General features: G+C 37.4%; 1 protein-coding gene across 24 annotated transcripts in view; it reads right to left on the reverse strand.

Moving 5' to 3' along the window:
- The window catches only part of RIMS1 (regulating synaptic membrane exocytosis 1), a 518,137-nt gene that overhangs the window by 80,260 nt on the left and 422,730 nt on the right, over positions 1 to 15,147 (reverse strand). For 16 of the 24 annotated variants that reach the window (XM_056109989.1, XM_056109987.1, XM_056109993.1 and 13 more), the window contains one exon: positions 10,669 to 10,835. The exons of the other annotated variants lie outside the window; for them this stretch is intronic. In XM_056109989.1, the coding sequence (XP_055965964.1) occupies positions 10,669 to 10,835 (167 nt within the window). The remainder of the gene's footprint in view (positions 1 to 10,668; positions 10,836 to 15,147) is intronic. 24 annotated transcript variants of the gene reach the window in all.

The following is a 15,147-nucleotide window of genomic DNA, read 5'->3' on the forward strand; positions in this document are numbered from 1 at the left end:
CCCTGACCGTGAAAGAGCCTTGATGTGGCACTTTCTAAAATCTCAGGGCTAGGGCGAAGGAGACGTTACTGGTGCCTGCTTGAGGTAATCGATGAACAACAGGATGACAATGATACAGTAATACAGTGATACCATATGTTTTTAACATTTACCATTAGGGATATTATGTTTGTTAACTGGGGAAACTGAAGCAATGAGCTCATAATTAAAATATTTTCCTCTTAATTATCTTGAATCACATAAAGCTAAAATGCTAACAAGAATTAACATGCATTTCTGTACTCCATACTTAAGTTTACAACTAATAACAACTGTATGTAGTAGTAAAACAGAATTATTAAACCCAATATGAATGACAAACACTGCAAGTTTTCTTTTGCTTTGAAACCTGAATTTTTTTTAATATACTACAATCAAGACTGGCTTGCTATTATGCAACCTGTCAATTTATGACATCATATAAATGAAAACATAGTTAAAATTTAAATCTTTAGAATTATATAATTATGTTTTCTTGAAAATTATAGCGTCAGAATTTATTGTTATATATTTTGGCACAAAATATGCTTTAAAAGCAGAAGTACCATTTCATTTTTAATAGGAGGATATTTCATAAGTAAGTAAAGGCCCTCCCGTTGATCATCGATTTGCTCGAGCGGGCCCAGTAACGTCTCCATGGAGACTTTGTTGTTACTGTGTCTGGCATATTGAATATATCACGGGGAGCTTGCCAGGCTCTGCCGTGCGGGCGAGATACTCTCGGTAGCTTGCCGGGCTCTCTGAGAGGGGCGGAGGAATCGAACTCGGGTTGGCCATGTTGGCTGCGTGCAAGGCAAACGCCCTACCGCTGTGCTATCGCTCCAGCCCAGGATATTTCATAGGTTCTCAAATATCAATAAAATTGCTCTACTGGAATCATTCATGCCTAAAGGCCAGATATATAGTCTCTTCATTCTTTATAGTTTTCCTGTCTCAAAGATCTGTCTATGTAGAAATTCTTGGAAATAGTAAGGTTCATTAGGATGTCAATCAGCTACATGTATAAATTTTATACATTAGTATATGAACCATCAACATATATAATTAGGTCAAGAACCTCAACCTAATAAAATCAACTCCTAAAGATCAATTCTTATATTCACTCAGCATATCACAAACCACAGTTAAGTAGGAAAAATCACATATTAATAATGAAAATACAAATCTTCACATGCATTTTCCCACACTAAATGACAGTCATCTGGACTATGATACAGGTAAGGATGACCTTTAAAAGCATCACTCTATCTCATGTAACACTTTATAAATGGCATGTCATAACTGAATTAAAATTATGTAGAACTCTATACCTTCAAATAAGTCATATATACACTCATTTTATTATCACTTCTTCTATAGTATGATAGTAGTGGCTGATATAATTCTTATTTTTATGAATAATATACACACAAAATTATCACTATTATCTACATATTAATATTCAATATTCACTTAGATAATTAAGAAGGTGAATGTATGTTTTCCCCTAAACCTACAGTTTGTATTAAGTACAGTACTACTGGGCTGGAGAGACAGCACAGCAGGGAGGGCGTTTGCCTTGCATAGGGCCACCTGGGTTCGATTCCTCCATTGCTCTCGGAGAGCCTGGCTAGCTACTGAGAATAACTCGCCCACATGGCAAAGCTTGGCAAGCTACCCATGACTTACTAGATATGCCAAAAACAGTAACAACAAGTTTCACAATTTGTTGTGAGATGTTACTGGTGCCTGCTTGAGCAAATCGATGAACAAGGGGAGGACAGTGGTACAGTGCTACAGTACTACCATATAATAGACATTCAATAAGGTAACGATGAGTGAGCGACAAAATAAGTGACGAGAAATATAAATCAAGTTCTACGGAAGTTGTGCGAATTGTGAGCTTACAAAAGCTCTCAGTATTTATTAGTACTTAGCACTATAGCACTGTCCTCCCGTTGTTCAGCAATTTGCTCAAGTGGGTACCAGTAATGTCTCCACTGTGAGACTTGTTGTTACTCTTTTTGGCATATGAATATGTCACTGGGAGCTTGCCAGGCTCTGCCGTGCGGGTGGGATGCTCTCAGTAGCTTTCCGGGCTCTCTGAGAGGGACGGAGGAATCGAGCCTGGGTTGGCTAAGTGCAAGGCAAGGGATTGGTATGGGAACATTGTATGACACAAAATCAACAATGAACAACTTTGAAACTGTGAATCTCATGGTGATTCAATAAAGTAAAAAAAGACAACCTATTGAAGGGGAGAAAAATATTATTTGTGAATAATATCTGATAGGGATTAATATTTAGGATATATAAATAGCTTTAAAACTAAACTAGAACAGAATGTAATTAAATAATGGGCATTAACTCTCATGGCCGATCTTCTGTGCCATGGGTTCCCCACACAAGAGACTGAATCCACTGAAAAAACTCAGGTTTACGCAGGACCAGTGACTGAAAATGCCAGGCCTTATGGGGTCAGGACTGGGCCATCCCTTCCCATCTCCCTGCCTCTCCTGCCCTCCTAGGATCCTGGCTTTCACACCAACAAACTGCCTCCGGGTGCCATTTAAACGCATTCAAGGTCATGATCCAGAGACTCAAATGAATCTCAGAACCAAGCAGCTCGCTACAGGGGTGTTCCGGGCCCCAATTATTTAAATTTTTACAATCACAGAAGTATGTGGCCACTTCTGCAGTTGCACTATATCTCATAAAAAACATTTTTTTTTTGCTTTTTTGTTGAATCACTGTGAGATAGACCCTTACAGACATCTTATGGTATTTATAACAAGCAATACAAAATAAATGATCTAGCATCTGCCTGTGGGGCAGGTTTGAGTGGTGATAGGAAACTTCGAAATAATAGTGGTGGGAAGCTATAATGGTGGTGGGATTGGTATTGAAATATTGAATGTAATCAATTATTGTGAACAACTTTATGGAAATAAAATTAAAAAATTAAAAAAAAAAAAACAAACAAAAATGGGATGGCCCAGAACTGGAAGAGTTAGAGGAAAATTTAGGGAAAAATGCCAATGAGAATGGGGTTTATTTATTTTTCTCTTGGAGGCTACGACTGGCTATGCTCAGGACTGACTCCTGGCTCTGGGCTCCAGGATCACTCTTGGTGGTGCTTAGGGGATCATATGGGGTGTTGAGAATCAAATCCAGGCTTGCTGTGTACAAGGCATTTTACCTTTAATTAAGGCATTTACCTTGCACACAGCATTAGTACTTAAAGAAAACATATGTATTGTGTTTGAATATATTTTCAGTTCATTATTTTCTCTATATATTACTTTAATCGTGGATTTTCTGCAATATACTAATTTTTTCATATGCCACTCTATGTCCCTCAACTTTTTATATTATCCCTTGGTATGCATGTGACCCAATGTCCTTTTTCATATCTGATATACAGACCTAATCACTTCTAATATGAATAACTGTCCTATTTTATGTATAAAATTATTGTTACTATACATTAAAATGAAACTAAATTTAGTAAGGGAACTTAAGGTATATAGGAAGCACTATTTAAATTGTATATAGAGCGTACATTTTGTTTTTGTATTTTTGCTTTTTTGGATCATACCCAGCGATGCACAGGGATTACTCTTGGCTCGGCACTCAGGAATTACTCCTGGCAGTGCTCAGGGGACCATATAGGATGCTGGGAATCAAACCCGGGTTTGCCACGTGCAAGGCAAACTCCCTACTCGCTCTGCTATCTCTTCAGCCCTATACAGCATACATTTTGCATGAACCCAAATTAAACGTAATTTTTTGTCACTTCTCATTATATATTGTATTAGAATGAAACAATCCATACACAGATACAAAAAAAAAAAGAAGATTTAGCTACAATTTTTTACAAGGAAATAACACTTTCTTAAAAAAAAATTAAGGGTGAGCTTCTTTGAAGTTAAGTGATAGATAACTTTAATTCTCTTCAAAAGTGGTAAGTTCTGGAACCATAGATGTAGTATACAAGGGATAGCTTGCTCGCCTAGCATGGGGTGGACCTGGGTTCAGTCTCTGGGACCACATATGTTCCTCCAATCCCCACTGGAAGTGATCCTTGAGTACAGAGCCAGGAGTAAGCCCTAAGAACCGCTGGATGAGGTACCCACCGCAAATAAAATTAAAAAAATCATAAAATAACATAAAATGAAGCCCAAATGGTACATTCCATAATTACAGGGTAATGTTACAATGGCACTTTTCCATCAACTCTGACTAGTACAAAAACCTGAATGCAAGTTAATCATATACTCCTCAAATTGTAATGGAAAAAGGAGATTCAGAATGCAAAAAGTTAAGGACTATAGAGAACTCTGCCAATGAGTGATCTTTCCTCAAGATCTTCAGATCTTTAGATCCAAAGAGAATTCTATAATCTACATAATGTAACATTTTCCCAACCATTTATTCGTAATCAATATCTCTTCAAATATGTCTACTTCAATAATAAATTATAAGATATCATTCTTCCTGTCCTTTCCCTTTTCTAGCAAGTTTCCTTTTTTTATATCGATAATATCTTTAATTGCTGCAGGATGATATATAATGCTTCCATCATGGTGGACTATTTTAATGGGTGCATTGCATCTTTTTTTCACCTAAATGCAATATGGTAAATTGAGTATGTACCTATTTACTCTATTAGGAGAGAAGCTATCAAGGCTTTATAACATAGTGTCTCAAGACACTTAGAATATTCTTTTTTTTTCCCCTCTCATCTTTAGTTGTATTACAGAGCATCGAAGTTGCCGGTGACAGCATTAACTGCTCAATTCATCACATTAGATAGCACTGCACTGCACTGTCCTCCCGTTGTTCATCAATTTGCTCGATTTGCTCCAGCGGGCCCAGTAACATTGTGAGACTTGTTGTTACTTTGTTTGGCATATTGGATACATCATGGGAAGCTTACCAGGCTTTGCTGTGTGGGCGAGATACTCTCGGTAGCTTGCCGGGCTCTCCGAGGGGGGTGGAGGAATCGAACTTGGGCCGACCGAGTGCAAGGCAAATGCCCCATCACTGTGCTATCGCTCCAGCCCATCACATTAGATATAGCTGACAAACGGCTCTGAGCAGACTATATTTGACAAGGTTTTCTTTCTAATACAAGTCATGTCACTCCCTCATATTAGTCAGGAATCGTATGGGAGACACTTAAGTATTTCAAATTTAGGGGAGTCTATTCAGGGTTTTCTCGGCACTAATCACTAAATAGTAATGATTTCAGAAGATAAAGTATTATTTCCCTTAGTTGTAATTCAGAGAGGTGCAGTGCTAAGATTTAGGGTACGAATTTATTCATCTTTCCAAGGAGGTCAACTAGAGATCAGAGAGGTATGTGCTCCTATTCCTTGGTAGAAGGATCCATGGGGATACAATCCATACTAAAAGGCAATTCTATCAAATAATTAATAAAAGGAATTAATAGTATTGTGAGAGAAGAGTGACATATGGTACATATTTCATGTCTGTCACCATGACTGGAAAACAGAAACTTTCTAAATACATACCATACAGCAATTTGCACTGCTTGCTCATGGAAAACTGCCTCAACTTTAAATCTTCTTCATGGACGTGGACAGATTTCTACCTCCAACATATACTGTGTATCTCTACTTAAAAAATGTCTATTGTCTCCTTATTGAGACACCACAAATAGAACAGATAAAAGGGCAGCATTCATTACATTATCTGTTCTAAGCATTTGATGATGACTCCACTGTCCAGAACCTATTGCTAAATCTATACCGAGGATCTGAGAACTGATGTTCAAAGTAAGTCTGTTCCATGGGGCCATGTTTAGCCTAGTGTAAGCTATTGTTCTAAACTTACAATGGGAAAGGGAAGAGTCAAGAATTGTTATCATAGAAAAGTTCAGGCCACAGTGACCACTTAAGTAGCAATAAACATCACATTAGAACACTAGCTGGAAGGCTAGATGAATATATTTCTCATTACAGCTACAGAACATAAATGATCATTTTGGGCACAGTGGAAAAGTAGCAGAGGCTGTGCTGAGTATAATGTCCAAGAACTACAATTATACCAGCAGTGAAAGTCTCCTTCAACTCTGTAGGCATTTCTGATAATGTCTGCACTATGGTCTGCCCCAAAAGCCCAAAGCCCTGGCATATAGTCCCATAAAGACATCCAGGAGTGATCCCTGAGCACAGACCCAGGAATAAGCCCTGAGAATAGTTGCGTGTGGCCCTGAAAAAAAGACTCTTTGTCAATCTCTCTCTTTATATATGAAACAAAAATATATTAAAAATTGAAAGTATAAAAACAATTACTTTAAACATAATAAGGGTGGTTGAAATCTGGTAAATGATGTAAAGTCATGTTTGAATAGGAAGGTGAGAGTTTTAAGATAAAGGTTGATGCCAGGACAGGTTTACACAAAGAAAAACATTATTTCATCTAATTATCAGTGGGTGATTTCACAGAATCTCTGTAAGTGGCTGCCAAGTCTATCAGTTTGTCTTACTTTTCCCTCATTTTGACTCTCATTACCTGGAGACTACATCAACCGTCTCCCCCTCGTGCCTCCCTTTTGTCCGCAACTAAACTTCAGTTGGGGGATTACTTGAAAATCCTTGAGACACTTGGCTTCACAAGCCCTGTCTTACAAGATTTTTCAAAGTAAAAAAAGCTTATGACTTTGAGAATCTTATTACTTTTTAGAAAATCGGCAGATTTTTCAGAATAAAACAATTACTGTGAGGTTTAAGGAAAGATCTGTATTCTAATAACAAGATTATCCTTAGCTATTCATGACTTTGGACAAGTTCTTCAAACCTCACAGAGCCAATCTTTTAATACAGAGAGATTTTGACTTATAAGAAAGCTTTGTAAAATATCACTTGATTGCTTGACTTCCCCTTAATCATCTATTTGCTCGAGTGGATGCCAGTAACATCTCCATTTGTCCCTGTCGCATGCCAGTGTAGCCCAATGGCATATGTTCATTCTAGGAACACAAAGAGCCTCAAACAGATCATTCAGGGTCTTGACAAAGAAGTCTGACCATCTTGTAGGTGGGCGGCCATGTGGTCTTTTGACGTCCCGTGGAATGCAGTCGGTAATGGCTCTAGTCCAACGGTCATCTCCAAATCTCTTACGTTTCCAGCCCATTTGATTTTTGATGCCTTGGAAAACGAGACAGCGTCTCTGATTCTTGACCATCAACGGAGGTTGGAACTCCTGATTCTTTCTCTCATTCGAGTGAAACGTGATACTCCAAGCATAGCTCTTTCAATTCCTCTTTGGGAGACCCAAACAGCATTCTTATCCTGTTTTTGTAGGGCCCAGTTCTCTGAGGCGCATGTTAATGCAGGAAGAACAGTGGAATGAAAGAGATGTGCCTGGAGTCAGAGATTCGTCGTCCTCTTAGCTATTTCTTTGATGCTCTTGAAGGCGTTCCAAGCCACTCTCTTTCTCCTGCACAACTCAGGTGCCAGGTCATTAATCATGTTGACTTCTCGACCTAGGTACATATAACTGTTGGATTTGGAGATGGTTGTTCCATTGAGAGCAAATGGAACATCAGGAACGAGACTGCTTCTCATAAACATTGTCTTCATGAGATTCAGCTGTAGTCGGACATTTCCACACCCACAGTCGAAGTCGGCCAGCATTTGTGCCACTTGGCTGATGTTTGGTGTTATTAGAACAATGTCATCATTAAAGCGGAGGTGGTGTAGTTGCCGACTGTCTATTTTCACTCCCATTCCTTCCCATTCCAGTCGTCGCATGATGTTATTGAGGGTGGCACTGAAGAGTTTCGGTGAAATGGTACCACCCTGACGAACCCCTCTCTTGATATAGATGATCACTTCTTTGTAGAACAGTGAGATTCTGGTAGTGAATCTGCAATACAGCTCAGGGAGGATCCTGATGTATTGAGTTTGAATTCCCTGATTGGCTAGGGCTTCAATAACCACTTCAGTCTCAACAGAATCAAAGGCCTTCTTTAAATCAATGAACGTTAGACAGAGTGGCATCTTGAACTCTCGAAAAACCTCAATGAGCTTGGTTATCATGTGGATATGGTCAATCATGATGAATCCTTTGCGGAACCCAGCTTGCTCGCATGGTTGTCCTTCATGTAGTGTTCTGCCAATCCTATTCAGGATGACTCGAGTGAACAGCTTGTAAACGACATACAACAGGCAGATCAGGCGATAGCTACGAATGTCGTGGCTGTCTCCCTTCTTGTACAGTAGTACAGTCCTGCTGTTTTTCCACTGGAACAGAACCTTGCATTCAGACAGGTAGCACGTGAAGAGCCGAGCCAGTGTATTGAGTACTGACGGCCGGTTCTTCAGGTGTTCAGGTCTGACCTTGTCTGGGGCAGGTGCTGTTGGTTTCTCTACTGACGAAATGGCAGAACCTCCACTACCTCCACTACCCAGCCGCCGCCATGCTCTAGGATGCTTTCTGGACACTCTGGCTGAGACTCACACACAAGTGAATCCCCACAGAACAAGATAAGCGGAACTCTGAGACCTTGGACTCCAGGCTCAAGGGACCCGGGGACAGAGAGCCTCTGCTTGCTCCCACCAACCACAGGTGATAAAGGGATTAAAACCAGGAGCCCCACCCTACCCTACCCTAATTCCACCAACCACCAGCAACCCAGGGAATGGATTATGCACAGAAAACCCACCCTACCGGTACCAGATAAATACCTCACCGGCAGACCTTCACTACCTCCACTACCTAGCCACCACAATGCTACAGGACGCTTTCTGGACACATCATAAGACACTTAATACTCATCTTCCAGGATTGCCGCACCATATTTTATAGGGTTCAAATATGGTTTGAACCATGGGAACACGTACAAGGGTGGTGAGAGGCCACCCCAAAAGCCTCTATCCCTCTCTGAAAGCCTGGCAAGCTACCGAGAGTATTCCGCCCACCTGGCAGAGCCTGGCAAACTATTCGTTGTATATTTGATATGCCAAAATCAGTAATTACAATCGGTCTCATTGTAAAATAAAATCTTCTATAAAATAAATAGTAACTACTGAAATATTACAAGGCTCAATGTTATGGTTATGGAATTATGATCACTTGTGAGTGATGACTATTTCTTTCGTGACTTTGTGTTGGTCTAATAAAAGGTTCTTTTCCTTCCCTTGCCTTTCCAACCCTCCCCTCCCATTCCCCTCTTATTTCCTTTCCTTTCTCTCATTTCCTTTTCTTTTTTTTAGTTTCTTCCTGTTAGTAATTTGGAGAAGAATGTAGAGGAGAAGAATGTAGGAGCAGAGCCCGGGGGGGAGAGACATCAAGGAGAATAAGGGAATCAGGGAGGATTAAGGGAAATCCAGGAGAAGGAAAAGAGATTCGGGAAGGAGAGTCAGAGGAGAATGGAGACAAGATTGGAATAAAAGGCAACTGATACCAACTAACCTGGCCCTTGTTTCCTCCTTTGTCTGCCCTTGGCCATTCCAGGTGGGGAAGTGGCCCGAGACCACTGAACTTGGGTGGTGACAGAGAGCCACAGGGTTCATATTTATTTTATGAATACACAATGTCTATATTTTAGTCTATGGAACTTTTACTATGATTCTAAGTGGGACATTATGGTTTTGTGCCTTAGCTCTTCGAATCCTTCTTATATTTAAAATAATTTAATGTTCTGTTATAAACAGATGTTGAAATGAACAGACACAGAGATGCATCAGAATTCATTATATCATTATCAGTAGAAATTGCTCACATCAACTATAAAAGCATGATGCTATTATTTAACAGTAAGATAATTCACCTTTATTTTCTTCTACAGATAATTAAGGTTCAGAGAAATCCAAGAAGAACTATCTAATGTATAATTTGTCATGTACCATCCATGGTGCTATAATAACATATTTCTATGGTAGTATAAAGGTAATTGCTTCTATGTTGTACATTTATATTATGAGGCTTCCTGAAACCCCAAATTCTTTCACTATTTCTGGAAACTAGTTAAATATAAAAAATGATTTGCCCATATTAAGTCTGTTTTACTTTAAGATGGCTCTTGGGTTTCAGAGGTCTTATCACTTTCAGCTGAGTATTTGCCATGGAAGAACACAACATCATTTGTGACTGAAACACACATTTCTTAGAATGTACCTGATGTAAACTATGCTTATTATTTTGATATCACAGGGAAACAGATTGCTTCCTGTTTTGGGTAAACAAAAATGGAATATAGTCCTGCTTATCTGTTTGTGTACATTTGTACCACAAACCTACTGGAAAATAGTGAGAAAAGAAATGGCCTGTATAGTCTTAAATATTTACTATTTGACCCTTTACAGAAAGTTGAACACTGAATTAAAGAATTTATTCTGTAGATTTAATTATTCGAGAAGTAAACTTCTGCAAATGCGGCCTTAAGCAATTTATAAAACTCTGACTACAGATAAAACCTATCATCTGATACTAGACAGTAACATCCATAGCACATATTACACATTACTTAATAAACTGTCAGGCCACTCCAGTCCCAATGATTTAAAATAAATATTTCTGCTACTTGACCTAAGTCACACTTTAGCAAAAATATTCAAGAAGTAAGAGACATTTTTATATCATAGATTTGCTTTAGGTAAACAAGTATTGTGAACTCACCTCATTCTACCCCTGGGGCGCTCAGATTGCTCTGACATAAAGCTTGTGCTGCTGAGACGTGAGGCACTGCTGGTTCGGGAAATGGCGGACACATCACTGACATCACTATCTGATGATTTGGCAGAGACGTTATCACAGCTTCTGTACTGATCTTTATGTACGTTATACTATAGATCAAAAACAACAAAGTGTGAGCTCCATTGCTAGTTCGTAGAAAAGACACATACAGGGTGAAGCTAATAATTGCTCAGCCTACGCCAAATAAAAGTGTATTTGTAAAAAGAGGTGTTTAACATTGGGTTTCACATAATCCAATGTTAAAAGAAGTGGTCTACAATGTAAAAAAATCCTAAATTCTTTGAATGGCAAGAACTTATGAACAGTAAACTATAAATAAGCATATTAAAATACTTGGGCAGAAAATTCATTTAATTATTTTACATACTTTGAGTCAAGATGGCTTTAGTTTTATCTAGTATATCGGTTTTTCCTTTCTTTTGTTTTCATTATAGCCTATTTGATTTACATTTTACTATGCCCACCGAATAGATTGCTTCCATCTGTATGCATTTATTGATTTGTTTTAAGACTATTCAACTATCTCAACAAATTCTCTATATTACTATGGAGTCTTAAAATTTCTAAACACATCTCCCATAAAGAAGTTAATACTGAAGATGAGTAGCTGTGCCAAGAATAAGTAAAACAATGAAGGCAAAGACAACTAGTGACTTTAGCTTTCTTTTTATTATGTTTTAACAGGAAATTTAGAGTCAAACTACCGTTCAGTGAAATGATTTAAAGATGGCATTATAATTGCAATATGCAGACTTTTATATTTAAAAATACCTTCAAATGTGCCTTCGGTACTCATTACCTAAAAGTTTGGAACCATCAAGGTAAAAAAGATTTAAATTTACAAGTTTGGTAAAGCATAAAATCTATTCTTCTTTCTATTATACTCTTATTGCAACTGACAGCAAAAGGTCTAGCACTATATATTATATACTATTCATGTTCCATGTATTTTAATGACACATGGAGCACTGTAGCATTGTCCTTTCATTGTCCATCGATTTGCTTGAGTGGGCGCCAATAACGTCACCATTGTGAGACTTGTTGTTATTTTGTTTGGCATATCAAATACACCGCAGGGAGCTTGCCAGGCTTTGCCATGCAGGCGGGCTACTGCCAGCTCTCCCCTCTCAGAGAGCTCGGCAAGCTACCGAGAGTATCCTGCCCACACAGCAGAGCATTTAATTGTCTGCAATTGTAAATAAAATCTGAGTAATTCTCTGAGGTACTGGGAGTGAAGATAACATTCAATATGAAAGAAAATATAAGTGAAAGAAACAAATAACTAGCATCTGGGCATTTTAAGTTCTTACCAAACAATTAAGTTTTAATTGTGTTAAGGTGTGAAAATATTAAATGTCTTCAAAGCTATGAAAACACTCATCTAGCTCTGATGTCCCATGTCAAATGTTTCAATGAATCTAAGGTAATCCAAACACCATTCTAAAAATTTGAATAAACAACCATTAGTTAAAACGTACTAATAAACTGGTTGTAGAAGTAGGTCTGTAAATATACAACAAACACACAAAAAACAAACCCACATAATAATGTAACTTTTTAAAATTCTAGAAGAGATTATGTACTTGTTTAATAATGTATCACTGAAAGTAGTTGTAGCACTGTCCTCCTGTTGTTCATTGATTTGCTCGAGCAGGCACCAGTAACGTCTCCATTGTGAGACTTGTTACTGTTTTTGGCATATTGCATACATCACGGGTAGCTTGCCAGGCTTTGCTGTGCTGGTGGAATTACTCGGTAGCTTGCTGGGCTCTCCAAGAGGGACGGAGGAATTGAACCCAGGTCGGCCACGTGCAAGGCAAACGTCCTACCCGGAGCGATAGCACAGGGGTTGGAGCAACAGCGCAGCGGGTAGGGTGTTTGCCTTGCATGCAGTCCACTTGGTCAACCCTGGTTTGATTCCTCCGCCCCTCTTGGAGAGCCCGGCAAGCTACCAACAGTATCTCGCCGCACAGCAAAGCCTGGAAAGCTATCCGTGAGGTATCTGACAAGACAAACAGAGTAACAAGTCTCACAATGGAGATGTTACTGGGTCCGCTTGAGCAAATCGATGAATAAAGGGAGGAGAGTGACTGTGAAAGTAGTTTAAGCTTGAGGTATTTAAGTGTTAATTATTTGTTTCTCATGTGCATTGAACATTGAACAGTGAACTTCATTATCAAACATGAAAACAATCCCACATTTACAGAATATTTCTAAAATTAGACAGATTTTAGAATCTTTCTAAAATTTCTGAGTCAGAGCCAGCTGTGCTCTGAGCTTACTATTGGCTCTGTCTGTGCTTAGGGACCCCTTCTGGCAATACCCAACTCAAGTTGGCCTCAAGCAAGGCAAGCACCTTACCTGGTGAACCATCTCTCTGGCTGTGATATAAAATTATCTTTCCAAATAATTTTTCATAATCGTGTGATTTGTTTTTGAAAATAATGTGCTAATTTTTAACCAAAGGGATATTAAAAATACATGTCATTGTGTCCAGAACTGAGCTATTTATACAATTTTATATATTAATTAATGTGAAAATAACTTATGATGTTTTCAGATTCTGTTCTTTACGGCGTTAATAAGCTTATATGTGAGTGTATAGGAAATGAATTCTCCAAATTAAAAAGTGTTTCCTTTATAGAAACAAGTCTGAACGTTTCAATATACAGATTTTTGCTAATCTGGCATAGAGATAAATCAAGGAATATTTAAAATTTTCATTCCACATTCAATTGTTTTTTATATTTTTGGAGAAAAGATCATATCATTCTGACATGAGATTAGTTTTCTTCACATTGACTAATTTTATACTCATATTTTACAATTACTTTCACAGTTTTTCAAAAGATATTCAAAATTTAAGTAATTATTAAAATTTCATCAAGCATTATTTGCCATATTCCTTTTAGTAATTATGCATTTCAATGAAAATATATGATTGTAGTTGGCTGTTCTTCCTGGATAACAGGAAGATAAGTATATTAAAAGAAAATTCACCCTTGATCTATAAATCTTCCCCTCATATCCAAAGCACAGGACTCTATAGAATGTCTGTGAAAAAAAAAATAGCATTATGGCACATTTCAAAGATGCCAAAGAGTGTTGATTTTCAATTAAAAACAAGGTTGGTGCATATTCCTTAGAATAGATGCTAGAGTCATTCAATATTTTAAGGGAGATATCAAGTTTGAAACATTTTAGGAATTATACTATACCTTTTTGATAAAACTTGGCTCCAAATAAAATTAGTTTTCTTTGTGTTTGGCTAACCAACTTATAATACTGCAGACTTTCACCTAGGATGTATGGTTTTATCCAAGGTGCCAAATGTATAAAGATACAGAAAGTGGGTCAAAAAGAATTAAGTTCACAATTGAATAAGTGTAAATGAAAATACTGATTTTCAATGATATAAATAGTTTCCGCAACAAAAATTATAAAAGATTAGCGGGAAAAAGGCAAACAATAAGGTAGACTTTCAAGTATGTTAGAGAGTTTTGAACTAACTAAAATGATTAGTGGAAATTGCCAATTTTTTTCCTTCTGATATTTAAGATCATATGAATGTCAGAATTGTGGTGAGAATTTATCTTTTACTTTATGTAAAAATAAAACACAAAATTTTTATAGTATATTTTCTACTTCTGTTGAAAATAAGTTTTTTAAAAGATATTTCAATTATTGTTCTAGTGTCTAATTATTTTATTTGAGTAATAAAGTAAAATAAATGTATGCCATAAGAACATATTTGAAAAAATGGGTTTTTAAATTAAAGAGAATGAACAAGGAGATAATGCCTATGCAAAAGGGAAGGAAAAATATGATCAGTTGTGTAAAATTAAAATCAGGGCTTCTAAATCAAATGGTGTTAAATGGAATATTACATACATTTCAGCATTACTTACTTTCAGAATTAAGAAGTAAAACAAAGTCATACTTAAATTTCAAACAGGAGTTCGAGGGTCTATGTCTGCACAAAAAGGCTTTACGAATTTTAGAAACCACCATCTTTTTTATGAACCACACTTTTTGTAATTGTGGTAAATAAGATGTTCAGAAATTTTCAAGTTCTAAGTTTTTAGGAGCCAGACTCTGGATTATCTTAAGGAGATACATTTACTTTTTATTATCAATACATATTAAAAAATAATGGTGAGGTCTTCTAAGACACTTTATCTTGCAGAACAATCCATAAGTGATTCCGGTGTTTGATCCAGATTTCAATTATTTCACTCTTTCTGGCATACTATGTGGGTACTACCAGTCTAGTAAGATATTTCAATTTTTTTGGCCTTGCTAATTTTATTTCTTAAGTAGTTATTTGAACTCATGGGAAGCTGGGAATCACAGTGACTTGAGGCATCATCTCAGTTAGCAATTCTTGAAGCTTAGACACAC

Source organism: Sorex fumeus, unplaced genomic scaffold (assembly GCF_029834395.1).
Source record: "Sorex fumeus unplaced genomic scaffold, SorFum_2.1 ptg000008l, whole genome shotgun sequence".
In the NCBI taxonomy this organism is placed as follows: domain Eukaryota; kingdom Metazoa; phylum Chordata; class Mammalia; order Eulipotyphla; family Soricidae; genus Sorex; species Sorex fumeus.